This window comes from Lepidochelys kempii, chromosome 12, assembly GCF_965140265.1.
Source record: "Lepidochelys kempii isolate rLepKem1 chromosome 12, rLepKem1.hap2, whole genome shotgun sequence".
Taxonomy (NCBI): domain Eukaryota; kingdom Metazoa; phylum Chordata; order Testudines; family Cheloniidae; genus Lepidochelys; species Lepidochelys kempii.
In genome coordinates this window covers 6,831,280-6,859,142 of record NC_133267.1, presented here as the reverse complement: position 1 = coordinate 6,859,142, position 27,863 = coordinate 6,831,280, and the positions used below count along the sequence as shown (strand labels likewise).

The following is a 27,863-nucleotide window of genomic DNA, read 5'->3' as shown; positions in this document are numbered from 1 at the left end:
GACCGGGGAGGAGGGGGCGGAAGCTGGGACTTCTGCCAGCTCAGCTTCTGCCTCGTCTCTGTCGCCCCATCCTCTCTAGGGGATGCCCTTCCAAAAAACGTAACTCAGGACAACTAGCCACTTCCAGGCGACACAACCAGTGTCCTTGATCTTTCCCTGTTGCTGGGAGCAGCCTCCCTGTTGAAAAAGGAGGTGACGCCCTGGAGTGCTGGGGAGAGAATGATCTTTGTTTCCTGGCTCCAGTCACATGACAAGGGCCAGAGTTTCTTTTCTCCTCCTGCCCCATCTTTCCCTTGATCTGCCCCTCAGCCAAACTTGCCTGCCCCGTGAATAACCCAGAGAGGGTCCTGCGTCACCACCCATGTTCTTGTCCTTTCAGAGGAACGTGACTCCACGGTGCGTGTTCTGGGACGTGGACTCCAGTCGTGAGTATCTCAGAGAGAGCAGGCTGTTTTGCAGGGCCCTGGGTCTCCCCCAGGTCACTTACACCTGTGCAGTGGGGGAGTGCAGTGCTACCCTCCCAATTTGACAGTACCTTTATGCTGGCTTTGCACAGGTGTGAGGACTCAAGGTGCGGGGCAGGTGGGAACCAGACCTCTAGCCTAGCTGCCCAAGGAAGGGACTGAGCATCAATCACTTTACAACCTGACACATGGGACTGGATTGTCCTTGATATTTTAACTCTTGTAGAGACAAACTCTTGGCCACGTCCAGCTCTCACTGGAGTGGATGAAAAGACTCCCGTTTACCGTGGACCATGGCCCAGCGCATGGTTAGTGGCTGGATACACATCCATCCCTTTTCCATCAGTGGAAGATGATCAGTTTTCACTCTGTCCTTCTCCAATCTGTGTCACTCATCCCAGCTCCCTGTGACTTCCCCTTTTCAGCCTCAACGGGGCTTGCTTTGACTGCCTCCCCTCATCTGTAAATCCTGCCATTCCTCTAATGCCAGGGATACAGCCCCTAGATCTCTATGCATGGCTAGATCTCAGGCGGTTCCCCCACGGATATCCCAAAGAATCTGTCCCAGGCTCTGCTCCCCACGCAGATATGGGTGGGGGTGATTTCGGGTGCTAGGAGTCCCCAGTATAGCAGTGCTGCCATGTGGTCTGTAAGGAAGTCACTGGGCCCCATTGCAAAGCACTCTCTCATTCTCTCACCTGCTTGCAGACACCGTGGGTCAAAGACTTTCTGTGAACATTGACTTGGGCTGAGTGTGTGACAGTCCCACCCACAACAGGAAACACTGCTTTTCTCTTTGCAGATGGCCACGGCAGCTGGAAAAGTGATGGCTGTGAAACAGAGACGGGTAATAACCAGACGGTCTGCCGTTGCAACCACCTCACCTATTTTGCTGTGCTGATGGTGGGTACCAGCTCCCACTCGAGCTCTCTGCATCCTCACTGCGTGGTCTCTGTGGTGATGGGTAAAGCTCTCAGCTCTTGCCCAGCGTGGCTCTAACACCTCCCCTGTCCTCTCCATTCTCAGATGTCCTCTCCGGGGATAGATTACATCCACAAGAAGTACCTAACGATTATCACCTACATTGGCTGCATTATCTCAGCTGTGGCTTCCCTCTTCACCATCATCCTCTTCTGCTGCTCCAGGTACAGTACTATGGTTCGGGGCAGGGGATTAGCTAGCAGCCTGTAACTCGTGCTCATGCTGACCAGTTTGCTTCCCCATGCAGGCAGCATCCCCCTCGGCTGCCATTACACACAGATTGGCCAAGATTTTTCTAAAGGGACTTGTGATTTTGAGGGTCCACCATGAGACACCTGAAAGGGGCCTGATATTCAGGAAGTTCTGAGCACCCTCCCCCCGACCTAGAAACCAGACCCCTTTATAAGGTCTCCAGATGGGCCCCCAGAACCACCTATCATTTTTAATAATCTTGACCGCCATCTTGGTCTTTAGCACTAATGCAGCGAGCATGGGCATGCACAGATCTTTAGCAGTGTGTTAACAAGGGGTTGACGCAGACTACAAGAGGCTTCCTTTGAGAAATTAGGCTGTATGCAATGGCCAAACCTGTCGCCTACACACATGCTTCAAAGGCCAGATGAGATGTAGCTTCCCAGTGGAACAAGGGGACCAGGATCGCTCACCTGTTGCAGTTACCGGTGGCTCAGTAAGTTCACCCATCTCAGCCATCAGCTGGCTATGGCCATGTGGAATAGGCACTGGGCTCACGATCTCCTGTTGTTAAGACACAGATCTCTTGTGTGTCTCCGGTTAGTGTGAACTGCTTGAATCAAAGCACTGGGACCCCATCGTGGGCTTTTGTGGATGCTGGGTCTGGGACTCCCAGACACGATCAGGAGTGAAGTCTCTTCCTCTGCCTTTCCCAGGAGGAAGCACAGAGACAGCACCATAAACATCTACATTCACATGAACCTGCTGGGGGCCATCTTCCTGCTGGATGTGAGCTTCCTCATCACTGAGCACTTGGCCTCCATCGGCAGCGAGGCGGCCTGCAAAGCCGGCGGCATGTTCCTGCACCTATCTCTGCTGTGCTGCCTGACCTGGATGGGCATTGAGGGCTACAATCTCTACAGGCTGGTGGTGGAGGTCTTCAACACCTACGTGGAGCACTTCATTCTCAAGCTCTGCGCGGTGGGCTGGGGTGAGTATGAAAGGAGGCCCAGATGGCCCTGAGAACTCCAGGCCTCTGCGCCCCTAGAAGACTTTCCTCTCACAAGGATAAGAGGATGATTTGCTCACCGTCCATAAGTACCGACACGTGGAAGAGATTTCTGAGGGCAGAGGCTGTTTAATCTAGCAGGCAAAGGCGTAAGACGAACCAATGTCTGGAAACTAAAGGTAGAGAAATTCAGGGTAGAGATCAGTCCCCTCACTGTTCAGAATTGTGCCTAAAGCATTGGCGGCAATGGTATCTCCATCACTAAGGCTTTTAAGTCAAGACTGGCTGTCTCTGTAAAAAATACACGGTCACTCAAACACCAGTTATGGGCAGGAGGCACTGGGTGAACGTCTCTGGCCTGTGCTGTGCAGCAAGTCACACTAGATGATCTCAAAAAGAACAGGAGGAGTTGTGGCACCTTAGAGACTAACAAATTTATTAGAGCATAAGCTTTCGTCATCTACAGCTCACTTCATCGGATGCATAGAATGGAACACATAGTAAGAGATTGATATACATACACACTGTGACAAAGCTCTGTCCTTGCCTCCGTGGGTCCCGCGTTTCCTGGCGGATTTCGCTAGCCTCAGAGGCTCACTGTGACCCTCCACGTAACCCTTCTTTCTCTAGAGACAAGGGTCACAGTCTACTGAGCCATTTTCATCATAAGCCAGCAAGGGAGGTGAGGAGAAGTTATCCTTCCTTGCACAGTCTCTGTTGTCTCCCAGTCTCAGTGATTAATCAGGGGGCAAAGGTGTGTGTGTGTGTGGGGGGAGCCCGGGCCCACCCTCCACTCCGGGCTCCAGCCCAGGGACCCTAATAGTATCAGCTATGGTAGCTTTTAGAAACATGGCATGTACAATTCCCTGGGCTACTTCCCCACAGCAGCCCTCACTTCCTCAAACTCCACCCTTACCTCAGGGCCTCCTTCCTTGTGCCTGATATGGTGTGTACTGCTCAGCCTCTCCAACAGCACAGCTTCCTCCCACAGCTCCTGACATACACACCCACCTGACTGACTGGGAGGCTTTTAACTAGTTTCAGCCAGCCCCTGATTGGCTTCAGATGTCCCAATCAACCTAGCCTTCTCCCTGCCTTCTGGAAAGTTCTTAATTGGCCCCAGGTGTCTTAATTGACCTGGAGCAGCTCAGGGATTTGTTTAGCCTGGAGCTAATATATCTATCTCCCACTACTTTTCTATAGCCATCTGGCCTTGCCCCGTCACAACACACATACAGATAAGTTGGAAGTTACCATACAAACTGTGAGAGGCTAATTAGTTAAGATGAGCTATTCTCAGCAGGAGAAAAAAACTTTTGTAGTGATAATCAGGATGGCCCATTTAGACAGTTGACAAGAAGGTGTGAGGATACTTAACATGGGGAAATAGATTCAATATGACAGGTTTCAGAGTAACAGCCGTGTTAGTCTGTATTCGCAAAAAGAAAAGGAGTACTTGTGGCACCTTAGAGACTAACCAATTTATTTGAGCATGAGCTTTCGTGAGCTACAGCTCACTTCATCGGATGCATACCGTGGAAACTGCAGCAGACTTTATATACACACAGAGATCATAAAACAATACCTCCTCCCACCCCACTGTCCTGCTGGTAATAGCTTATCTAAAGTGATCATCAAGTTGGGCCATTTCCAGCACAAATCCAGGTTTTCTCACCCTCCACCCCCCCACACACAAACTCACTCTCCTGCTGGTAATAGCCCATCCAAAGTGACAACTCTCTACACAATGTGCATGATAATCATGACCCAGCCACTTCCAGTCTCTCTTCACACCCAAGTTAATGGTATCTAGTTTGCCTATTAATTCAAGCTCAGCAGTTTCTCACTGGAGTCTGTTTTTGAAGCTTTTCTGTTGCAAAATTGCCACCCTAGATACCATTAACTTGGATTTGAATCGAGCCTGGGAGTTCCATTCTATGCATCCGATGAAGTGAGCTGTAGCTCACGAAAGCTTATGCTCAGATAAATTTGTTGGTCTCTAAGGTGCCACAAGTCCTCCTGTTCTTTTTGCAGATACAGACTAACATGGCTGCTACTCTGAAACCTGTCATAGATGATCACAGTGGTCCCTTCTGGCCTCAACACCAATGAACCTATGAGCAGTGTGGACATGAGGACCCAAAGCTGTACCCAACCATCCCTGTTCAATGCACTGTCCTCAGTCCACCGCTAGGGTGACAAAGGGTATGGGAGAACAACATGGTCAATTCCTTAGGAGTAGAAAGGATGAGCTCCTTTTTCAGGGACCTGCAAAGAGAGGAATTGGGGCGAGGGAAACTACCTAATGCTGTTCTCTGCATCCAGGGCTTCCCATCTTTATCGTGGGTGTGATCTTCCTGGCGGATCAGACAAATTATGGACCATTCCACATTGAAGTATTTGAATCCCTTGAGAAATCCACCAATGCAACCATGTGAGTAATTGGAATGGCATCACCATGTTCTGGTTATACCACGGCTAGCCGTGCCTCCTCCCATGAGTCAGTTTCACACAGCGTGGACCCTGGATCATACCAACAGATTATATCCCCTCTGCTGGGGTTTTCCCGAAACCTTTTCTTCCTCCCGCTGCTCAGTCCATCCAGATCCCCAGCTGGCATAAATCAGCAAAGCCCTCGTGACTTCAGTGGAGCTGTACAGCTTTACATCAGCTGGGAGACCGGCCTCCATGTTTAACTCTGGGCTGGAGGCCGAATGTGCCAGTGGGTTCCCCCGAGCTCTCCGATCAGACCTTCAGCCCCTTTTAACCTAGAGGATTATGGACCTGAACTATCTGCCTTTCTCCTCCCTCCAGATGCTGGATCACAGCCCCCCTGATCCATAACATAGTCAACCTGGGCATCTTCAACCTGGTGTTCCTCTTCAACTTGGTGATGCTGGGAGCCATGGTGTGGGAGATCCGCAGGCAGAGGAAGAGAGGCCACAAGCTTAAGCACACCCTGGTGCTCCTGGGGCTGAGCCTCGTGCTGGGCATCCCCTGGGCACTGGCGTTCTTCTCCTTTTCCTCGGGATCGTTCCAGCTCGTCGTCATCTACCTCTTCACCATCATCAACACTTTGCAAGGTGAGCGCGCAGGGCCGGGCGCACTCTCCCCATCTCGCCCTCTCCCGGCGACGTGCCGTCACCCCGGGGCGAGGTTCGGGGGTAAATGGCGCAGGCGTCTGGAGTCTCTCTGAGGAGCAGCTGATGAGGCTCTGACACAACCCTGTGCCCTATTCCTCACCATGGGGGAGAGGCTCCCCTCCGTACTAGAGCGTGCCTCGCTGTGTGTAGGGATCTCTCCTGCAGGGCCCTGGGATTTTCTGTGCGTTAGCACCCAGTGGCCACACGAGGGTACCACCAGCTAAGGTTCGAGACACTGCTCTACTATGTGGGCACCGTGATGGATCCGAGACCCCGCTAGCTCAGTTCTTCTGCCGTATAGTTAAAGGGCAGGAGTGATGGGATGCGGGGCCAGCCTCCCCCTGCAGTCAGGGGACCCATTGTCCTGCTCTCTGCATTGCCCCTGCCCAGTGAGCGCTCACCCATTTCTCCCTTCTCTTGCAGGCTTCCTCATCTTCCTCTGGTACTGGACAATGGTGCTGCAGGTCAGAAAGTTGAAGTCCTACCCCTCACCGAATAGCTCTGACAGCACCACGTTGCCGTTCAGCACCAGCCGCAACAGCGCAGACTGAATCTCCTGCTTTCTCTGGTCACAGCTGGGACGGTCTCTGCCCTGTGAGTCAAGAACCAGGCGTCGCACTCCCAGAGGGGAGGTGGAGGCATCGCATTTGTCTGATGCTCCTGCTTTGCTACACGCGGCCACGTATAATCACAAGAAATGTAGAGAAATTCACGCACGTACACCCAGACACTCTGAACCGGGAGCTGCCGGCATGGAGTCTGTTGTTCGCTAAGACCACGGCAGCAGCTCGGTTTCTCTCTGCACATTCCCTTCTGGATCTCTCGGGTCCAGCCCTGCCTGGTTCCCAGCAGCATTAAACACCAGTCTTGTAGCACATGCATACCCCTGGGCTCCCAGGTAGATCACCCCTTCAGTATAAACGTCACTGGAAAAGACAGAGAGTGTTATAAGCCAGCAAGGGCTGCAGCCTTCTCTGATGGGGAATCATGGACCTAGTCTATTTCACGCTCCTGTTACATCTCTATCCACATCACAGCCTAGAGAAAGGGCAGGGAAGAGCCTGGTATCCACCTCTCCCAGGGCTCCAGTCACATCAGGCAGCTGCCAAGTGAAACCACAAGGGCAGAGGAGAGATTGGGCAACGGTAAAGGTTTCATTTTCTTCAGAATGCAGGACAGGCCCATGAGCATCTCTGGCGGGTCCAGACTGGATCAGGCAAAGAGCTTGCCTTCCTCTGTAGCATGGGGCACGAGTCACTTGCTGGAGGAGTCTCTGCTCCTTGAAGTCTTTAAACCATGATTTGAGGACTTCAATAGCTCAGACATAGGTGAGAGGTTTATCGCAGGAGTGGGTGGGTGAGATTCTGTGGCCTGCGTTGTGCAGGAGGTCAGACTAGATGATCATAATGGTCCCTTCTGACCTTTGTATCTGTGTATCCAGACAAACACTGTGGAGTAGGCATGTGTGGGTTATATGCATCTTAGGTAACAAGGCCTGGGGGGTGCTATCACCCCTCCTGCCCAATGTGTGTGGCGTGCTTCTGGGGGAGAGTTTGCTAGGGCTCGGTTCTCCTCTCACACTGATGTAATTAATGGGCTTTCAGGGTAAGGCACCCAACTCTGACTGCAAGTCAATGGGGGTTGGGCATCTCAACCCAGCTGTGCTGTAGGAAATCTCCCGCATTGTCTGTAGGTCACAATGCAGGGTCACTTCCCCAAGGGGTTTGCCTGGTGGAGGTGGGTGGCCATGGATGGATTTTTGCACACGCACCTTGAACCCGATGGAAAAGTGCATTTTTTGCCAGCCTAACAGGAATCAATAATCTGTCTAACTGCTGAGAGAGCCCTCGCGCCCGAAATAAAATATTACATGGCGAATGTGTCTAGTTTTCGATGGTGTCAAATCTGATTTCTGCGTATTACAGCATTCCCACTCCACTGCAGTCTGTCACTGGGACTTTATTCTCTACTTGATCACTGTTGGGCCTTTATTCTCTACTTGATTCCTGTTGTATTTTAGGGAGAGATTTTCAACGGTGCACATGGCAGGTAGGCACTGAAAGGCAATGGGAATTAGGACCCAAGTTGTCAAAGAGATTTAGGCACCTCACGCCCAAAGATTTCCATGGGGCACCTTTTGAGGAGCAAGGCCTGTGTAATCCCATCTTGCACAAGAGAACTGCCACGGACTCTTACAGTTCCCGCAGTGTGTCATGGTACCAGTGGGCTCCTTTTTCCTGAAGAGCTCGGCATGCTTTCCAGCCCTTGAACTAAGCTTCACAACACTCTTGGGAGACACGTTTGCACAAGAAGCTGGGGAAACTCAGGGGTTAAGCAAGTTGTCTATGTGGTAACAGAGCTTCCCAGCCCATGTCTTGGCCACAAGGCCGGTCTTCCTCCCAAGAGCCAGAGTCTCCTCTCAGTCACCTTTACACAGCACTTGGAGAGTCATCACTGGCCCGACTGTAAATGCTAGGTATAAAATACTGAGATCACCACAACGAACATGCTTCAGCATGGAAAAGGCCAAGGGCTTCTCATTGAAAAAGAGGAGCAACCCACAGTGGAAGAAAACACACTCCGGGGTGCCGGGATGCATTATAAGCATTTGTATTGCCACTTCTTTGGAGAGAGTTGCTCACGAGCCATCCCCATGAGTGGTCCTAGCTACGTAGCAATAAAGACGCGTCTGCCCTCCCTGCCCAGACGTCTGTAGGAGGAAGGATGCGTAACGGGTGTATCTGGCCTACGCTTGGGCTCTTTTCGTTCAATTCAATAAATTATGCGGGTCACCCCAGCCAAGTGCCAGGATGACCCTTAGGCCCCAGTCTGTGGCATCACAAACGGCAGCAAAAAGTCACGTCCAAAAAAGTTTTTACATGATTTTGCATCTGCCTCCCACTGGAGAGCCTCATTGTGCACATTCCCATGCATAGGCCACTGTGCAGACGAAAGACAAACACATGCGTGCGTGTTGGTTAATAGCCAGGGCCTATTGGGGACGTGCAGAAGGCTGCCACCCCAAAAGAAATGATACATTACATTGCAGAGAGGTCTTGTGGCCGAGCGTCTAGTGTGCTGGGACTCGGAGCTAAATTTGAGTCCCAGCGCTGCTGCTAAATGGCCTTAGGCAAGGCACCTCTGTGCCTCAGTTTCCCCAGCTGAAACATGGAGGCAAGGATGCTGACCTCCTTTGTGATCCATGGCTGAAAAGTGCGAGGTAAAATTGTGGTGTTCGTGTGTGTGAAAAATTGAGAGCGATCGTGCCATTAGGCACATACACACAGGGGCAGAGTTAAGGTGATCCCTGCAGGTCTGCCATTACCATTTCCCAGCATTTACGTGCTGAGCCCTGAAACTGTCGCGTTCTCTTCATATTGTTTCTGGTGAGCATTTAGCAAAGGCTCCACTGCGAACACTCGCCCAGAAACATGGCAGGGAGTGGTGCTTCGCTGTTACCATCATTTCCTTCTTGCGCCAGTCTCCCAGGTACCACCTCAGCTCATGCCTGAGGCTCATTAGTGGGATTCCCAGGCCAGGCCCGGTACCAAGTGATTACGTCAGTTAATTTATTAGCTTCACACACAACTGGCTTAGGAGGCTGAATTACAGCCCTGTGATTAAATGTGGAAAAACTGAACTCAGTAAAAATGTGGGGGTCATGCACAAGCCAATTATTAGTCTATATTGGTCTCACTGTAGTGTCTATGGCTCGTTATGGGCTCGCTGTGCTGGATGCTGTACAAACGCCAAATGGGGGTTCCTGCCCCACAGAGCTTACCCTCGAAGCTGAAGGTTGCATGCCCAGCTGCCTTGACTCCCTTATTTCACCCAGGATTGTGTTGCTTTGGCTGGCGTGGAATGAGCCCCAGCAGGTGCCAGCACATCGTCCCATAGCTGCCCGGGCTCTGGGAGCGCTCACCGGAGTGTCTCCGGTGCCGCGAGGCACCATCGCCGAGATGACACCCCGGGAGCACAGCTGTTGCGCAGGTGTCATTTTTTTCCCCCACTGCTACGTTTGTTTAGGGTTCTGGGTGCCCAGAACCGTCGCGCTTGCTCCCACAAGGGGGCAGTTGTACACCTGCACTCACGGGGTAATGGCACGTGCAAAAGGAGGGCAAGATGAGCAGCTCCTACATCTGATTTACATTGGCAGGCGTTCTGACCGATGGCAAATTACACAGTACGGAATCCTGGAACCGCAACAAGCGACAGACACAACACCACCACACACACGCAAACAGGAAGAGCGGTCTATGCAAACCCCGCCCGAACCTGAGAGAGCTCTGTGGCACAAGCCTTCTTGAGCAAGGAGGCAGAAATACTCCAGCTGACGGTGTTGTTATGAAGGCGGGGGGCCACGGGCTGTCAAATAAATACGGAGGGGCTTTCTCCCGGAGGGAAACGTACGTATCCAAGCAACATGGAGAAGAGACAACGCAGCGAGTTTCGAACTAGGTGGGAAAAATTCTTTTAGCCTAGAAAGGGTTGTTTCGTTCGTGGCGGTGGGCCAAATGATTGGCATGCCAGTGTGTGCGTGGAATCTCTGAATGATCAAATGCCCCCCCCCCAACTGCAGAGAACTGCACCCCCCCCAGCAGATCACCCCCTTCCAGCACGGTGCGGGGCAGAAGCCTCAGTTTCCTTATCTACTCGTCTGCTGCTCCCGCCATACTCCAACATTTTTCTGGGGGGCAGCGACTTAGGCTCCCAGCTTAGTCACCTACAGATCTACCCCTTCCAGGCCCTTGGGTCAAAGCAAGTCTTAAGCAACATAGCCATAAACACTTCCCTTTCCTCTAGGGAGATCTGTAGGGACCCACCCCTGGACTTATCACCTTTATCTTTCACAGGGTGCAACCTACGAGCCTGCTTTCTTTGCCTGTCCCCTTGCAACTGAGCTGGGCTCTTCTTTTCCAGCCGCTCCCTGGAATCCCGTTTCCAGCCCCAGGTGTCTTTCTTTGGGCGAGCTGGGCCTTCAGTAGCCCATTAGCCCCTTCCTCGCTTGCACAGAAGCTTGTAGGCCCCATTATTCTAGGTCCCTTGAATCTTGTTAGCAGCCTAAGCACTGAACCATATTTCCTCTCTAAAATCTGGCCTCATGTTTATTCCTAACCCCTCCCTGATGCTCCAGGGATGGGAAAGGGCGAATAAACTCCAGTCCCCAGAGTTGATTTGCTCATGCTGCTCAAGGAATGGAAACCCACCGAGCCCACTGAGAGCTTTCCCTGCTTTTAATTCTGAATCCACGTTCTTTGGCCCATGAGTGGTCAGAAAGGCCAGTCGCTTTGCTCAGCTCTCAAGGGGTCCTGGCCCTGACATCATTACACTGTGGTGTGGAGGAGCTGGGAACTTGGGACTGACGGCACATGAGGTGTTGCCAACTCTCATGCTGTTACGGCAAGTCTCAAGCTATTTGAGGTTGTTCTTAAAGCCCCAGCTCCTGGGGTCATGTGATAAGGGGAGACTCTCTGCTTTCTATTTTTTTTTTTAAAAGTTCCTTCCTCATGCTCAGGGTTTGGGGGGAAGAGCTTGTAAACATGCCCCCTGATGACTGGGACACCAAAACACATAGGAAAGGAACCCTGCATTTATTTTTCTTCAAGTCTCCTGAGTTTGAAGCCAACCTTATGATTCGGGGGAAATGACCTCTTGATGTCTGACGGACTGGAGTTGGTAATCCTGCTTTTGCGAACGGTTGTTGGAAAGGTACTTACATTTGGGGCTCACATATGGTCCTTCCAGCTTTCCAGCAAGAAGCCACAAGCGCTGGCCAGAAAATATTGAGCCCATCACTTTCCTGGGCCGGGGGGCATAGGGGCATCATAGAGGTGACAGCATCTGGGTGCTTGATGGGCTGGAATGCAAGGGGCGCATCTTCCCCAGGCGCTTCTAGCCCTCCGACCCACTGAGCAGCATTGACCTTGGACCCAAGGCAGAGGGCACGTTTTTTGCCAGACACTTAGAAGAGAGGAGATTTAGGGGCTCAGATGGGATTGTGGCCCCCATGACAACAGGAGAGGAACCCTCAGAACCACCCCGAGATGGGTCAGGACTTAGGAAAGGCGACCCCCAGCTCTGAGCTTTGAGGCGAGCGACCTGTCACTCATCAGCCAGGAACCCTCTATCAGCGAGTTTGCTCTGTAAAGGAGCAGGAAGGATTGTGAAGTTTTCAGATAGGAAATGACACTTCCATTGCCTAATTTAAACCTCAGAGCACAGGGCTGGTGACAGAGCCAGAGAGAGAGACGAAGCAGGACGGTGCAGAGAACCCTGTGGATAGAAAGAGAAACTTACACAAGAAAGGAGAATGGTGAATCTGCTGCACAGCATGAAATACTCCTTCCTGGTGACAACCCTGAGCCTCCTGCCACTGCTGGGTGAGTAGAGGAGAAGAAGCTAGTGGGGGGAAGCCAATCACTCTGTGTGTGTGTGTCACTTGCAGATGCTTTGGGGGCTTTCCTATGCTTTGGCCTAGTGGATCTGGGGCTTTGAGAAAGAAAAGGGAAAAGTGCCCCCCACCCTTAACAGGCTGTTTAACCATGGGGCTGCAGTGCTGGTTTAACCAGTGGGACAGACACTTCCATTTGAAAGGGGGAGGGATAGCTTGGTGGTTTGAGCATTGGCCTGCTAAACCCAGGGTTGTGAGTTCAACCCTTGAGGGGGCCATTTAGGGATCTAGGGCAAAAATTGGGGATGGGTCCTGCTTTGAGCAGGGAGTTGGACTCTAGATGACCTCCTGAGGTCCCTTCCAACCCTGAGATTCTATGAAAGGCCAAAGTGATCAGCTGAGAGCTAGGAATGGCAAGAGAGATGGTTTCCCCTAAGCTTTTGCGCTATATGTTGCATTGCAGCCCGGTGTGGGGGGGCCTGCTCTCTGATCATGTGACCAAGTTTGGCTTTTTGGCTGACTGCAGCGCCAGTCCCCTGGTGTCTGACAGGGAGCGGCTGGTAGGGTGATTTTTGTGCTCCCTGCATTGTCGTGGATAGGGCAGGTTGGGAACCAACTTCATGAGCATTCACCCAATCCAGTGGAAAGGGGTCGCCTGCCACCGCCAGCTGTATGCTGAGTATACTGGCTACAGCCCGGGAGGCCAGATCTGCTTTATTGCCGAATGATGAGGGGGTGTCTAGAACACCTCTGCTAGGCCGGCGGATGTCCCTGGAACATCACACATTAGCCAGAGCTGGGGGAATCCTGCCAGAAGTATCTATGCAAATATGCTCCAAAGATAATCTGAGCATTTGCTGTGGGCCGAGCCAGCACCCACTGCAGTCACTGGGTGTCTTTGCAGGGACTCCAAATGGGGCAGGATCGAGCAAACACTCGCGCAACATTCAAGCAACTGACCTGAACACGAAAATCTGTTAACCCTTGGAGCCCGGATTACCAGCCCAACGAATGCAATGTACTAATGTATCTTTTATGTGTATCGTTCTCTCTCGACATAGCTAGACTCACAGAAATGTGGGGCTGGAAGGGCCCTGGAGAGCTCCAGCCCCCGGCTAATCTTCTGAGGTTTCTCAGCTAGAAAAACCACTGTTTGATGCAGTGGTATTGAAACAGAGCCCTGGATTGAAAGGCACTAGAAACAACTGGCTAGCCCATGAGCTGCTACATCGCTTCAGACCAGCTGAGGATCTGGCCCTGTGTCAGTAGCATGGCCGTGCTAGGTATTAGGGACAGTGATCTGCGATACGGATTATTACCTATTCCGTGTAATAGCGTTCTGTGTATCTTTAGGGTGCTGGCACACCGGGAGCTGTAGGTCTGGCCGGGGTTTTGCTATTGGCATCTGTGCCATGCTGAAGATGTGCGTGAACTCAGTGTGGGCGAGGCGATTCAGTCGCAATCTGCATGTGATTGGCTCGGGGCCGTGCATGTGGCTGAGGCAAAGGAGTGATATTAAGGGACCCTCCACTGATGGTCTCGCCTCTCCTAGTCTTTCCTGTTTCCTTCCCTACAGGTTCCTGACGTTCTTGCCCTAGGCGCCCTGCTCCAGTGGCTCTAAGCCAATGGGAGGGAACCGGTGGAGGGAGGGAGAGAGGTGGGGAAAGAAACGAAGGCGAGGAGGAGACATAGGACGAGACAGACTGAGGCTGGCTCCAGTGTCGCGGGACCGAGGAAGCGCCGAGTGATTCAATGGCTCTTCCGCTGGGTCTCGTGCATTGTGGTGACGATCTTTTTCCTCCTCTGATGCCACTCACTGACCCTGGTGGTTTTCTCCATTTCCTTTTTGTTCCAGACTGCGTCAGAGGACAAGACAAGTGCTGGGGTGAGTCCCCTCCTCTGCTGAACCGGGCCGCAGGTGCAGATCCATGTTAGGCTTGCTAAGGATGAATCCCAGGGGACCTCCTTCTGCCTCTGCTTTCCATTTTCCTTCCTCCTCCGATGCGAGAGTGCCTTAAACAGCCACCCAACCCAGACCTCCTCCCCAATCCCGCACCCTCAGCTCCCATGACCCAACGAGCCAACCACCTCCTGTCTCTGCGATGCCACGAGGCACTGCCAGGGCTGGGCTGATGAGGGAGAGTAACCACAGCCCGAAGGCAGAGTGGAGCTACCCCTGTTCAGACAGACTCCGCTACATCCTGTGGGAGACAGGGCCACAGCCTCGTAGAGTGGTCTGAGGAAGGAGCCCCCTTCGGAGGCCCTCAGTCAATCCGGGCTCTGCTACTAGATCTGCTGTGTGACGTGGGCAAGTCACTTCACTTCCGTTTCTCCGTTTCCCCATCTGCCAATGGTGATGAGACTAGTGACCCACCTACCTCTCCCGGGTGCTATAGGATTAATTATCCAATGTCTGTACAGGGCTAAGAAGATAGAAAACTAAGTACTGCCAGGAAAGCTCTCCTTCATATTCGGCCCACGTTGCTATTGTCTCACTTTCACCCATTACTCCTGGTTATACCCCCTTAGCCCACCCGAACAGCTCCTTAGCCCATCCTGGGCCCTGTTCCATCAGGTCACCCCAGATGTTCCTAAAAGCCTGGGAGATGCTTTAAGTGCCTAGCTGTAGGCTGCTCCCACAGGTTTATTGGTAGAACCACATCCCATTCAGGGATTTACATCCAGGGAATTCAATCTGATCATTAACCAGGCCACTGCCACCAAACCTCCCTGGTGTGACTCCATGAAGTGCTGCCCTCCCTGTAGGGGCTGACTTTCAGGTTCATTTGGATCTGGATGTTTGGTTTAGACCCATCTCCGGCTAGAATCGCATGCACCATGGCCTGCCTTCATTTGCAAGAGCCCGAAAGCGGCTCTATATGAGGTCTCATGCTGAGCTGATTCTCTCTCTCCCTTGCCAAGTCGCCATGCAATTAGATTGGTCCCATGGGACCAAGGCAAAAAGGATGAGAGCCCAGATAGCAGGCTAGGAGTGAGGAAAGTCTGCTTGAAGTATGAGGAGATGTTGTTGCTGCAGGCAAAAGGACAGGTGAGGAAACCAGTTTCCAAACCTGAGCTCCCCCGGCAGCAAAAGTAGATCCCAGGGGAGGGCAGAGACAGTGCGTCTTGTGTTGCTCTCAAGAGTCTCTCCTTCCACCTGGCCAGCCATGGGGCTCTGCTGCTGTTCTGGCAGGCTCCTGAGCGAGCCGGATCCAGCCCTCCTCGAGAGCTGGCATGGGTGCTAAGGGGCAGAATCAAGGGGCAAATGGACAGCAGGATCCCCGCGGGAGGGAGAGAGACCGAAAGGAAGTCGGTGCAACTCCTTTGACGTCAGGGGCGTTGCAGGTGTTTGTGCCAGGGTGAATCCAGCTCAGAGCATCTGGGCAGGTCAATCCAACACAGAGGGCAGGCTCTGATCTACTGTCAGATGCCTCTGGCCATGCAATGAAAGCTCGGCCAAGGGCTGCCAAGGCTTACAGATCGCATCCTGGCACAGCTAACCAGCCTCCCGCTGCTCCCCTGTTAGGTGCCCAGCTGCAGTCCCTCTGAGCCCCTGAAATAGCATGGTGGGGGGGCCTCATGGTTCTTTTCTAGCCCATTAATTTCAGGCAGTCACAGCCTCCTGGACACTGTTACTCACTTTCCTTTGTTCTTGGTAACCCTGGGTTTCCAAATTGCTCCCCGCACGTTCCCTGACAGCCAGAGGGTGAGCGGGATGTGGGGTGACCTGGGAACACCCCCGCTGCTGTGTTTGCCTCCCTCAGCTTTGCAGAAAGAACCCAGGGGGGACTCTTACCCTAGCTGCTGTGACATCGGCCTGACCGACGGCGATTTACCAGTACAGCTGGAGTCAGCCAGGAAAATCACGAGCATCCCCGCCTCGTGTGAGGAGCTGCTGCAGGAGAACAACACCTTCTGCAGCTGTGTGAGGGACAAGATCCACAGGTACGAGGGCGCGCACGGGAGCGGGAAGGAGAGTGTCACCCGGGCAGGGCTCTGTTGGAGAAGGTCCCTCATGGCTAAGGGAGACGGGCAGGCCCGTGCTACAGCAGCCAACCCAGGATTCCCCCACGTCCTGGCCCAGGAGGGAGGAACCTGGCCCAGAGGTCCCCCTCATTCCACCCCAGCAGGAAAGGGCTCATCCTCTGGACAGAGGGGGTCTATGCCAGAGTTTCCCCCAGCCCACTCCAGGACAGAGGGGTCTGTCAGTCCCAGAGTTTGCCTTGTGCTGAGGTGAAGAGTTCATGGCCTCCCACCCTGGGAAGGGTTATTCCCATAGTCCACACCAGCCGGGCTCTTTTCTGGCTCTCTTCCCTGCTCCCCATTAGCTTAAATATGCCTAGGAAGCACTTCCCTTGCGTCAGCTTCCTGGGGATAGGACACTTAGTACATGGTGGCCATTTCCTGCCTGGCAGGAACAGCTGCACTCCCCCCATTCACCAGTTCTCAGCATGTCCCTCCTCCCGTTGCAGCTTCTGGCCTGACTTCGAGGAGTACCTCACCGGGAACGATGCGAATGAGAGCGTCATAGACATAACAGGGGCAAAGGCGCGGGTCCAGAACGTGAGGACCTCCATCGCCCACGATCTCGTCTTCACACTCACGCCGAATGAGGTAGCAAACACCTTCCTTCCAAAATGGCAGCATCTTCTCCTTCTGAGCAGGGGCGAAATAAATCATTGGGCCTCTAGCTTCTCAGACAGACACCTCAGGGCCTGGGTGATAGCATGGGATGGCTGCACTACCAGAGTGCTGAAGGCAACTGCCATGTGGCGTTAACCCCTGCTAGTGCACTGCAAGCCATGATGCAGCCAGGTGCTTCTTCAGAGCTCATGATTCCAGCTGCACTAGAGCTATGAAGAAAAGAGCCTCTTGAAAACACCACTAGAGAAGGTGGGGGATGCTGCCAGCTGTATCTTGCTATCTGTAGCTCTCACATTCACCGCAATGGTTGGTGTGGGCCAAGTTAGTCGAGCAAACGTAGGACACCGAGGCCCTCCTTATCTGCAAGAACTTCCTTCTTCTCACAGAGGTTACGCCCAGCCTGTGTGGCAAAAGCTAGGCTGCAATGTTTTCTAGTGGCTAGAGTGGAGAACTGAGCATCAGGACTCCTGCCACAGATGCTCTGAGTGACTTAGGATCAGTCACTTCCTGTTTCTGTCTTTTGTTTCCCCATCTCTGTAGTGGGTAGAATAATATCCACCTCACAGGGGCTTCATTAATGTTTGTAAAGTGTTTGTGGATCCTGAGATGGAAGGTGTAACAATGCTGCACTTGGTGGGACACTTCTGAGAGTATCAATTCAGGACAAATTGCTTAAATCAGGGCAATTACAGCCCAAGGCTGGGGTTCCTTTGCACACCAAGGCCAGCCAAACAGAGAAGACTTCAGTTTTACCCCACTGGCTAACCACAAGTCACACAAGCAATTCCCTTAGACACTCCAGTTTCCCAGGTTTCAGAGTAGCAGCTGTGTTAGTCTGTATCCGCAAAAAAGAACAGAAGTACTTTTGGACCTTAGAGACTAACAAATTTATTTGAGCATAAGCTTTTGTGAGCTACAGCTCACTTCATCGGATGCACGAAAGCTTAGGCTCAAATAAATTTGTTAGTCTCTAAGGTGCCACAAGTCTTCCTTTTCTTTTTCCAGTTTCCCAGTATCACCACCAGTGCCACTCATTATGGGGATGACTGGTTATGAAAACCAATACCCCCAAAAAAGAAAAAAGGTTCTCCTCATCCCAAACGACCGAGCCTCAGACCCAGGTCAATATACAAATTAGATCTTACCCACAAATCACGCTGTTGCCAATCCTTTAGATCTAAAATCTAAAGGTTTATTCATAAAAGGAAAAAGATAGAGATGAGAGCTAGAATTGGTTAACTGGAATCAATGACATACAGTCACGGCAAATTTCTTGGTTCAGGCTTGTAGCAGTGATGGAATAAACTGCAGGTTCAAATCAAGTCTCTGGAGAACATCCACAGCTGGGATGGGTCATTCAGTCCTTTGGTCAGAGCTTCAGTTTGTAGCAAAGTCCCTCCAGAAGTAAGGAGCAGGACTGAAGACAAGATGGAAATGAGGCAGCTGCCTTTCATAGTCTCTTCCAGGTGTAAGAACACCTCTTTGTTCTTACTGTGGAAAATTACAGCAAAATGGAGTTTGGAGTCACATGGGCAAGTCACATGTCCATGCATGACTCCATTCTTTACCGGTGGCAGCCGTTGCTCACCTGCTATCTTGAACATCCCCAGGAAGACTTCTTATGTGGATTGGAGTCTTCCAAGATTTATTATCAGTTAAGTGTTTCTTGACTGGGCACTTAACTTGAAAATTCCTTTCTCAAGAAGCTGACCAAATGTTTTGCTAAGGCTACCTCAGAGTCAAAACACACTGAGATACAAGTACATAGCCAGTATTCGTAACTTCAACTACAAAAACGATCCACACATTCAGACAGCATAATTATAATTAGCAACTCACAACCTTTCCATAGACACCTCACACGACACCCTTTGTACAATGTTTGCTGCAAATATATAACAGTGGTTGCAACAATGATTTACACGGTCATAGGTTATGTCAGTAACGTCGCAGAAGGTGCTCTAGAAGAACAAGACATTGTTAGCAAATAATAATCAACTATTAATGGTCCACGGCGTAGGTCCCCAAGGAGCTAGACACAAGTGGGAAGAGGAACGGGAGCAACGTAAAACTCCCCAGGGGACTATTTCAGTCCATTCGCAGCGAGACAGACTATGTCAAAGTGGCAGTGTTGGTGCTCGACGTTGGACAAGTGGGCCTGTTTAAGGTAAGTGTTGCCGTAACAGTCAGAGCAGAGGTTCAGCTGATCTCTTAGCCGTCCTGCCTCTGGCCCTGAGCAATCCCTGATTCTCCAGAGGAAGGCGAACGCCCCCATCACGCATCTCACTGACCAGGCGGTGTTGAATAGGGAGTGGTCGGCTATGGCGGGGATCAGATTATGCCTGGCAGCACGAGGGTACATTCTCCTGATGAAGTAGACACTGACCCATGACAGCCACTACTTGATTCCACAGCTGATGCGGAGAGGTATAAAGGCCAGGTGACTGAATTAACTCCTTTGTGGCCATACAGAGTCTTATAGGACCCATGGCAGCACAAGGGCTGCATTGCGATGCTGCACCCGTCGGTGGGGCAGCAGCAGGGAAACAAGCCTAGGACTGCTGGCTCTAAAGGCATGAAGCTCGACTACCTGAGCTAAAGGATCCAGCCCTGTTAGACAAGGGGGTTCATCAACCAGTGAGTCTCCACTAGAGAGAGACAGAGCACTGCACTAAGTGGGTACGGGTTCTGCCACCCTTGCGAGCTTGAGGTCCTCAAGCGTACAGACTAACTGTGGCCATGGAACTATGCCAATGTCCCGCAGGACCCTGACCAGACAGGCACCATGCTAGACAACGTCATGGTCAGTGTGAAAGTGGGAGGCAGGCAAATCACCGGGCTCAATGACTGTGTAGAACTCACCTTCTCCCACGGACTACTGCCCCAGGTAAGCCAGCATTCCCCTCCCCTCTCCTCCTCACCGGGGGAGGCCACCCTGCTCGCTAACCCACTCTGTCTTTGCAGAACGTGGCCCGTCAGTGCGTCTTCTGGGACACCAAGAAAGGTACGTGAGGTGGAGGGCCTTGGCAGGACTGAGAATAAACACTAGCTTCACCCAGGGAGTGCAGGCAGCCCCTGGCACAGCCCAGGAGAGGCTTGAGATGAGAGCAGGAAAAGTCTTGCAGAGACAAGCCGCGCGTCCAGAAAGGACTGCACCTCGGGCCTACCAGGGTGGGACTAGATCCACAAGACCCTGCCGCCCTGCCAACCCCTCTGCGCTGAGAGCTAGCAGCACTGGGGCAGGGCCAGTCTGCCTCTTCACCTCTGTGGAGCATCTGCGCCCTCCAGCGCCGAGGCCTTGTCTGGAAGGCGACACGGACACCCTTGGGCGCCGGTGCTCACTCAGAATTGGTTGGGCTGCGGTTGCTTGACGTGTTTGGCTTTTTGTGTGTTTTAACTGCAATTGCTCGCAAATTTGAAGTGCCCAGTCCTGGGTCCGTTCCTGGTCAACGGCGCGGGGGCAGGCCCTCAGGCAGGCAGGAACCACGAGAGCTAATGTATTGTTAGAATAATCCCCAGAGAGGCCTCTGGTGAGCAGAGCTCAGAATTTCCCTGTAGCCAGGTGAGTGATACAGGAACCAGCCCGTGTACGTGTATCTGATGGGCCCCTCCCCTCATCATCTCTGCCTCAAGATGTATTTCACATTTAGTAACTTAATGTCCAGGCTCTGGCTGTGCCAGAGGCGATCACATGGTATATGTCCTTTGTTCTCATAGGCTAGACAGACACCAACCTATGTATGTATATGTCCCCCATCAGTATCGCATCTGAGCCTATACCGTGGTCTTTGCAAGCCATGACAGGTGAGGCCTTCATCCCACCCCACGTCCTTTCCTTCACCATCCCCTCCCCAAACTGGAGGCTTTACTCGGTCTCCAGGGCACTCACTTTGAGGTCTCCAGGGCACTCGCAGGGCCATTCAGCTTCCGTTTCTCATTGGTGGCTGTGCGCAGCGAGGATTGAGGACGTGCTTGGTTTCCACTCCGTGGTTTCTCCATGTGACTTTTGCAGGCAGGCGCGGAGGATGGAACACATCTGGCTGCCTCACCGAACTCAGAGACAGGGGGACCATGTGCTGCTGTGATCACCTGACCTTCTTCACCCTCTTAATGGTATCACGTATCCTCTGTACCTACTGCTTTTACATTGGCTTCTGTTGCCTGCTCCATCCTGAACTCCAGAGGCCAGGTCCAATCTGCGCTGGAGCTGTTCCATATATGAACTGGCATGATGGCTGTACGTTTACACCTCATCTGAGGCCTGTAGAAAGTCAGCCCAGCTCCAGTGACAAAGCTGGGCTCCACCTCTCCAAGCCCCTGGTCTCTAATCAGCAACAAACCCAACCCAACACCTTCAGTGGCTGGATGGCGGAGGGGGACGTTCTCCAGCTAAGCATCTGGCCTGCAATACCAAGGCAGAGAGACTTAAATTCTCGCCTCCCCAGTGAGGTGCTGCCCAGTCTTTACTGTCCATTGCAACCATAGCTAATCCCCGCTCCTCCTTCGCCCATCTTTACAGGACATGGCAGGAGTGACTGGTCTGCTCAGAACCACATCTCTCCTTTTGTGCTGCACTCAGCCAGGCAGCCTGACTAGCTCTCTCACGCTCCACTCCCCTTCTCCTCACCCAGGGGCGTTCCCAGCTGGACCTGCAGCAGCAGCCCTCCCTTTAATCCCCACCCCAACCCTGCCCAGAAGGTCAGCGTTGCTGTCCCAGCGGCTCCAGCAGGTTGTTAAGCTGCCTGCGTTCTCGCGTCCTCTGCTGACTGCTGTCGCACCAGCCCGCGCCTGTGGTAACCCAGCACCTGTGTGTGTGTTTGACAGAATCCGTCCCTAGACAATGCCACAGCCCAGAAGTTATTTACTATCGCAGATGTCGGCTGTGGGATTTCCGTGGTCTTCTCAGCCCTCACCATCAGCCTGTACTTTGCTCTAAGGTAGGACACTTCCAGCTTCTCTCTCAGGCTCTCTCTGAATGTTCCTGGCATCCCCACCCTCCCTATACAGCCCTCCCGCTGGAGCCTGGAACTGGGCGAACGCAGAGTCTATGGGCTAAGCTCAGCCCTAGTGTAAACTGGTGCAGTTCCAGTGACTTCACTGGTTGTACCATCTGCTTACACCAGGGCTGAGACTGGCCCCAAATCCCCCCTGAGTCAAGGGGAAGGGAAGCAAGAACCGTCCATGGTCCGGCGTTCCTGAGGCATCCCTCCGCTGCAGTCACCCCATTGCAAGGGGCAGCCTCTGAGTGTCTCATTTTCTGCCAGTCACTTGGATTGCAGTAGGGCCCAGAGGTCACAACCAGGGACTAGGCTGCTGTCATGTTGGTCTCCATGCACACAAATACCAACAACAAAAGAGTCTCTGCCCCAAAAAGCTTCCAGTCTCCTCCCCTCTCATCCTCTCTTGGGGGGGAGGGATAGCTCAGTGGTTTGAGCATTGGCCTGCTAAACCCAGGGTTGTGAGTTCAATCCTTGAGGGGGCCATTGAGGGATCTGGGGCAAAAATTTGGGATTGGTCCTGCTTTGAGCAGGGGGTTGGACTAGATGACCTCCTGAGGTCCCTTCCAACCCTGATAGTCTATGATTCTTCCCCCAACCGGGTCCTTTGTTTTCCCCTGGGTCATGCCATGTCTCTCTCTGCTCTGTGTTTCATTAGGAAGTTCCGGCGTTAACGTGTCTCTCTCTCTCTCTACATGGTTGGAGAGATTAAATCAACAACCCACATTCATGGGGCTATCTCACCCCCAGTGAAGGATGAGAGTAACCACTCCTTGATTTCCTAAGAGGCAGCGGAGAATGGGAGCTCTGAGAGCAGCGATGCTCTCTGATGGGTGTCACTCTTTCCCTGAGCTGTCTTGGGTCTTCATTGAGCCTCATTTCGCTTTCAGGTTCGCTTACAAAATATTCAAGTCCAATGACACGGCCAAGATCCACGTGAACCTTACGAGCAGCCTGCTCCTCCTGAACCTGGCCTACCTGCTGAACAGACGGATCTTCAGCCTGGGCCATACAGGGCTATGCAAGGGCATCGGAGGCTTCACCCACTACTCCCTGCTCTGCTGTTTCACCTGGATGGCCATTGAGGCCTTTCAGCTCTACCTGTTGGTCATCAAAGTCACCAACATCTACATTCGGCACTACATGGCGAAGCTGTCCCTCGTCGGCTGGGGTAGGCTGCATCTCCCCCAGCTTGCTAGGGGCTGGATTGTCAGGCTCAACGGTGGGCTCCCTAGCCATGGAGAGCTTAGGGCCAGCTCTTAAAGGGACACAGCCAACCTGTTTGGGACCAAAGTCTGACCTCCCTTAGTAAGAAGGTTAGATCCTCTGGATTTTAAATATCTACCTTTATCAGAGATCAATCCCCCCCACCCTTGGAGTGGGGCACAGCAGCGGTTCACAAGGCACAGCAACACTGCTGGGAGTATAGGAGAAGGAGACCAGAGCCCACCCAACCTAAGTCTCCAAATGATATCACAGCTCCACAAAATGGCTTCTTAAAACAGTTTGCATCTGCTGAGATTTGCCTGTTGTCTCAGACCACGTCTGGACCTGGGCGTAGATGGACAAGAGGTCAGACCAGAGCATTTAGAAACAGAAAGAAAAAATAGCCACCCATCTCCCCCTTCCTCGGGCATTCACGGACCCCTCCCTTTGCTTTTTCAGGCTTCCCTGCTCTCGTGGTCACCATCACTGGCAGCATGAACAGCTATGGAAAATACACCATTATGGATACGGCCAACCGGACCACCGTCACCCTGTAAGTTGCACCCTCGCTCCTGGCTCTCGGTGGTGTGGATTAGCTGTGTCTCGGCTTGGGCAAAGCAAGCCCGCTCCTGTTCCTTTGCTGCCTTAGAAAGGAAACTGGACCCATCTTTTCTTTGCTCCTCAGCTTCGCCCTCTGTTCAAGGTTAAGCACTAAAAGCTTGCTGCAGCGGTGTTAACAAGCCCACCCCATTCACTGCAGGGCGGCCCTTGCATAGCTCCAGAGGGGCAGGTAGAAGAGGCCAGGGGAAGCTAAGCCTCCCCAAACAGCCAGCCCACCACCTTTGGAGCGCACCGCTGTTGAAAGGGTGGGTGTCCCAGCTGTAGCCTGGCCTGTGCTCCATCCCAAGGCCCCGCTCCCACTCGTGCTCTTCCCCCACGGCTTCGCCTCTTCCCATCCCAGCTCTGCCCGCATGGGGGCCTCGCAGGACGGGGTGAAGAGGTACGCGCAAGCAGTGAGTGGGCAGCCAGTGAGTAGTGGGTGGGGGGGCTTTGGGGAGGGGGCTTAGCAGGGCCAGGGGTGGAGCATGGGTGGGGCTTCAGGAGGAGGCAGCTGAGCAGGGGTGGGCCTCAGGGGGGGGCCACGGTCCAGGCACGTGCAGCCTCCCCACATGGAGAAACCACGCACTCCCCATGCATAGCGCTATGCCCAGACTGTGCCCCAGCTGTGACATGGGGACACCACCCACTGTAGAAGTGAAAGGGGAAGACTCAGGGCCCAGTTGTGCCTTCCTTGGGCAGCCGAGGCTCCCACGGACCTCAGCGGGGAATTGGGGAAAACAAGGAAAGCAGGATCTGGCCTTCAGCATCCGTGCTCCAGCCTGCTCCTGGCAGGATCATATGGCCTAGGGATGGGAGTGGAGGCCATTCCTAGAGCTTGGCCGCTCCAGCCCATGGGAAGCCTGTGTTTAAAAGGGCTGCTTGCCCTATCCCAGTACACACCACTGCCCCGTGTCTTTGGGCTTCGCTGTCTGCTGCAGTGCTCACTGGAGTTCCCGAGGTGAGAGAGGGGGAAGAACGTCACTGCCCAACATCACAGACCAGGGGCGCCTAGCACCGGGGCATTCCCGACCACAGACCCTGTCACCCTTCTACCCGCACCCCCCTTCTGAAAGCACCCGGCCCTGCCTTCTAGGAGGGACTCTATGCAGAGGGGTCCCCATGCTGGGAGAGCCACGTGCGCCGATCCGTACAGGAGCAATTTCTTGGTGTGCGGCCCCATTCCATTGCCTGCCGCCCACCCCAGCTGTGACATCTTAGACCCGCCGTCCAGGCTCACTGTGTTGTCCCTTGCAGGTGCTGGATAGACTCCGCTCACTTGGTGGTCCATTACGTCACCAACTGCAGCTACTTTGGCCTGATCCTCCTCTTCAACACCCTGGTCCTCGTGGTCGTAGCCTGGAAGCTGTTCAGCCTGCAGCGCGCCACAGCGGGGAAGGAGGAGAAAAGAAAGGCCTGGAAGGGGGGCCTCACAGTGCTAGGCCTCTCCTGCCTGCTGGGAGGCACCTGGGGGCTGGCCTTCTTCACCTACGGCGCCATGTCCATGCCTGCAGCGTACCTCTTCACAGTACTGAACTCTCTCCAAGGTCAGGGCACAGCTCCCAGCTAAAGCACAAGGCCAGGCAGCATGGCCTACCACAGGTGCTCAGGCATTGCCGAGCGGCTACACTGGCAACTCGCCCCAGGCTGGAGGGCCGCAGCCGTGGCTCAGGGTGGACCAGATCACAGCTGCCCTCCCTTTTAATAGAGAGATGTGACCCACTAGCGCTGTAGGTCGCAAAGAACAGTGCTACATCCTGAACCGAACGGAAAGCCATTCGGACCTCTCGTAGCTAGAGCCGTGCATGCTGGGACCTCTCTGCAGGCCACGCTTCCCTGTTGAAGAGGAAGGCGGTTCTGGGGGGCCAGGCCCAACTGCAGCATTCTGCGGAGCACAGAGCTAAAGAGCTGCCTGCCCCCGCAGCGAGGGATGTAGCTCTCAGGGGGTGGGAGGGAGGGCACGCAGGTGGCTACCACCCCACCTGCACTCTCCCCCTGCAAGAGTTTACTCTTCGGAATCCCCCCTTTAGCGAGGGCTGGACCATTAACAGCGGCTCAGCTAGGGCAAGTGAGTTTAGGAGCTTCCTTCAGCTTCACCTCGGAAGTCCATGGGCTTGCTGAGGCAGCAGGAGACAGGGGACGTTCCCCCCGGAATGGTGTATAAGCCAATCTCCGCTTTCACCTGTACGTACTAAGAGCTCATGAGGCTAGGTTCAAACTTGTGCTGGTAAAGGTCCCTGGGCCATTAGCCATAGCGTTCGCCAGCAGGACAGATTCCAACGTTTCCACCCTGACCGAGGCCTTTCTGTCTCCACAGGTCTCTTCATATTCATCTGGTTCGCTGTTCTCTACTATCCAAAGAAAGGAGCAACCACATCCTCCTCCAGCAGCGGCAAGAATGGGAAAGTCACCACCGCTTCCCACAGCTAACTGTAGGCCCAGCTTCTCTTCCAGGCAGAGGGGGGCTAGTTCAGAGGAATTTGCCCAGTCCACGTAGCTTCCTCAATGAGCGGAGAGGGATGGGCAGGGCGCTAGCAAGGTGGAGAGCCGTGCTTAGGCTTGCGTGGCAAGCACAATCATGCAGTAGATGAGCCCCTTTCTGTGCTCCTTCCCATGGTGGGGTGGGGGAGAGGAGTTTTGTCTAGCAGTCAGAGCAGGGAACTGGAAGTAAGTGGCCTGCGTTCTGTGCCTTGTTCTGAACCTGATGCACTGCATGAGGATCAGAATAATACCTTCCTTACAGATGGGTGAACCGTGGCACAGAGGAGTCAAGTTATTTGCCCAAGGCTACCAGCTATGGCTCAGTTTATCCCCCTGTGAAATTGATTTGCCATAAGAGAAACTCTTCACAGAGGCCAACCTCTCTGTCTGATTAAGGGGCCTTGGTTACCTGAAGACAGAGCCTAGAGCACCTGGCATCTCACCTACTTCAGCTAATGTCCCTGCAGATCATCACAGCTTTCTTGTGGGCTCACAACTGCCCCTTACTCACTTAGGTCAAGATCTGCAAAGGTATTTAAGCACCTTACTCCCATTGGATTTTTCTTCTAAGGAGCTCCCTCTTGAGAGAGAGAAGAGGAATGAGATCTGAATGGAGACTTCTAGGCATAAGCTTGATGGATTCAAGCTCTATAGCTTTGCCCCTTTAGTTAAGGCGGAAGAGGACCAGGGGTTGGAATTGAGCCAGCAGGAAAATCTTTAAGCGCAGCAGGACAGGGGTGAAACCTCACTACAGGTTCATGGATGGAGTTTAACTGAGCTATAGCACAATCAGATAAGAGGATTCTGTCCCCCCTTTTGCAGGTGTCTCTCTTGCTATATATTAATGGGGAATAAGTTGGCTCCTGGGAACAATTCCCAGTTAGCAGATTCCAATAAATACAGATAGGTAGAAGGGTGCACACATCTCTCAGAGCTGCAGAGGCTTGATGGGCTGACTTATTTCTCTCTCCCTCCTCATTCCCTGGAGTTGGAAAAGCAGCTCTTCCATTTATCAGTGGGAACTCCATTATGCACTAGGCCATTCCATCAAAATTCCTGAATCCATTTCTAATCCATGGCACTGCACATGTACTGCTGAGGACTTTTGAATAAATAAGTGAATTAATACACCCTGCATATTGAGATTATTCCCTCCTGACGCCACTGGGAACCTCCAGGGTGTGACACTGAGCACAATCAGAAGTCTGGGGGCAGCAGATCTCTCTCCATATTCTCTGCTTACTCCTTTCCTTTGGGTACAGAGTTGCTTGATCTGCACCTTTCCTGAAAAAGGGCATGGTTTGAAGCACGAACAGATTTCACTGCAATGGCTGCTTTTACAAACAGGCTCAAGACACCTCATTCACCACTTATGTACAGAATAGCCTCCTAAATGGCATTAACAGTCCCTGAAATACTTAGGGGTAGCGAGAACTGTTACTGAGTAATTCTAGATAAAGTAATGCAAGAGGTTTTTATACTTAGTGTATAGTCATACACAGGCCAGAGCTCGCAGTTCCTGTAGGGGAGGCTCTGCACTTGTACTAATTTGGCTATGCAAATGAGCAATAATTACAATTTCCATGCAGAATTATGGAACTGCACCCAGTTACAAAGAGTCTGTTCTCCCTTAAGCAGACATGAGTCATTACATTGCTGCAAACAGCCACATGCCTCTTTCTGAGGGTTCCTAGGGTAATCACTTACAGGTGTATAGTTCAATAGATTTGTGCCCACTGTGCCCAAACTTGCAGACTT

The 27,863-nt window shown here is 52.9% G+C and overlaps 2 protein-coding genes across 5 annotated transcripts in view; both read left to right on the top strand.

The window, feature by feature from the left end:
• Positions 1-7,671, top strand: part of ADGRG1 (adhesion G protein-coupled receptor G1) — a 39,179-nt gene extending 31,508 nt beyond the window's left edge. For both annotated transcript variants that reach the window (XM_073307410.1, XM_073307411.1), the window contains 7 exons: positions 380-425; positions 1,267-1,367; positions 1,491-1,609; positions 2,354-2,628; positions 4,972-5,080; positions 5,461-5,729; positions 6,213-7,671. In XM_073307410.1, coding sequence (XP_073163511.1) covers positions 380-425; positions 1,267-1,367; positions 1,491-1,609; positions 2,354-2,628; positions 4,972-5,080; positions 5,461-5,729; positions 6,213-6,340 — 1,047 coding nt within the window. In that variant the 3' untranslated portion in view covers positions 6,341-7,671. The remainder of the gene's footprint in view (positions 1-379; positions 426-1,266; positions 1,368-1,490; positions 1,610-2,353; positions 2,629-4,971; positions 5,081-5,460; positions 5,730-6,212) is intronic.
• A 3,822-nt stretch (positions 7,672-11,493) lies between these two features.
• Positions 11,494-27,200, top strand: ADGRG3 (adhesion G protein-coupled receptor G3). 3 transcript variants are annotated; one of them, XM_073307408.1, is made up of 13 exons: positions 11,494-12,169; positions 14,036-14,065; positions 15,945-16,125; positions 16,653-16,794; positions 18,845-18,991; positions 19,589-19,711; positions 19,789-19,828; positions 20,837-20,937; positions 21,649-21,761; positions 22,712-22,992; positions 23,487-23,580; positions 24,882-25,171; positions 25,942-27,200. In XM_073307408.1, the coding sequence occupies exons 1-13, from the start codon at positions 12,100-12,102 to the stop codon at positions 26,052-26,054; spliced, it is 1,725 nt and encodes a 574-aa protein (XP_073163509.1). In that variant the 5' UTR covers positions 11,494-12,099; the 3' UTR covers positions 26,055-27,200. The 3 variants fall into 3 exon arrangements, with proteins under 3 accessions (XP_073163509.1, XP_073163508.1, XP_073163510.1); XM_073307407.1 differs by lacking the exon at positions 11,494-12,169 and having other exon boundaries at positions 13,835-14,065; XM_073307409.1 differs by lacking the exons at positions 11,494-12,169; positions 19,589-19,711 and having other exon boundaries at positions 13,835-14,065.
• The last annotated feature ends 663 nt before the right edge of the window (positions 27,201-27,863 follow it).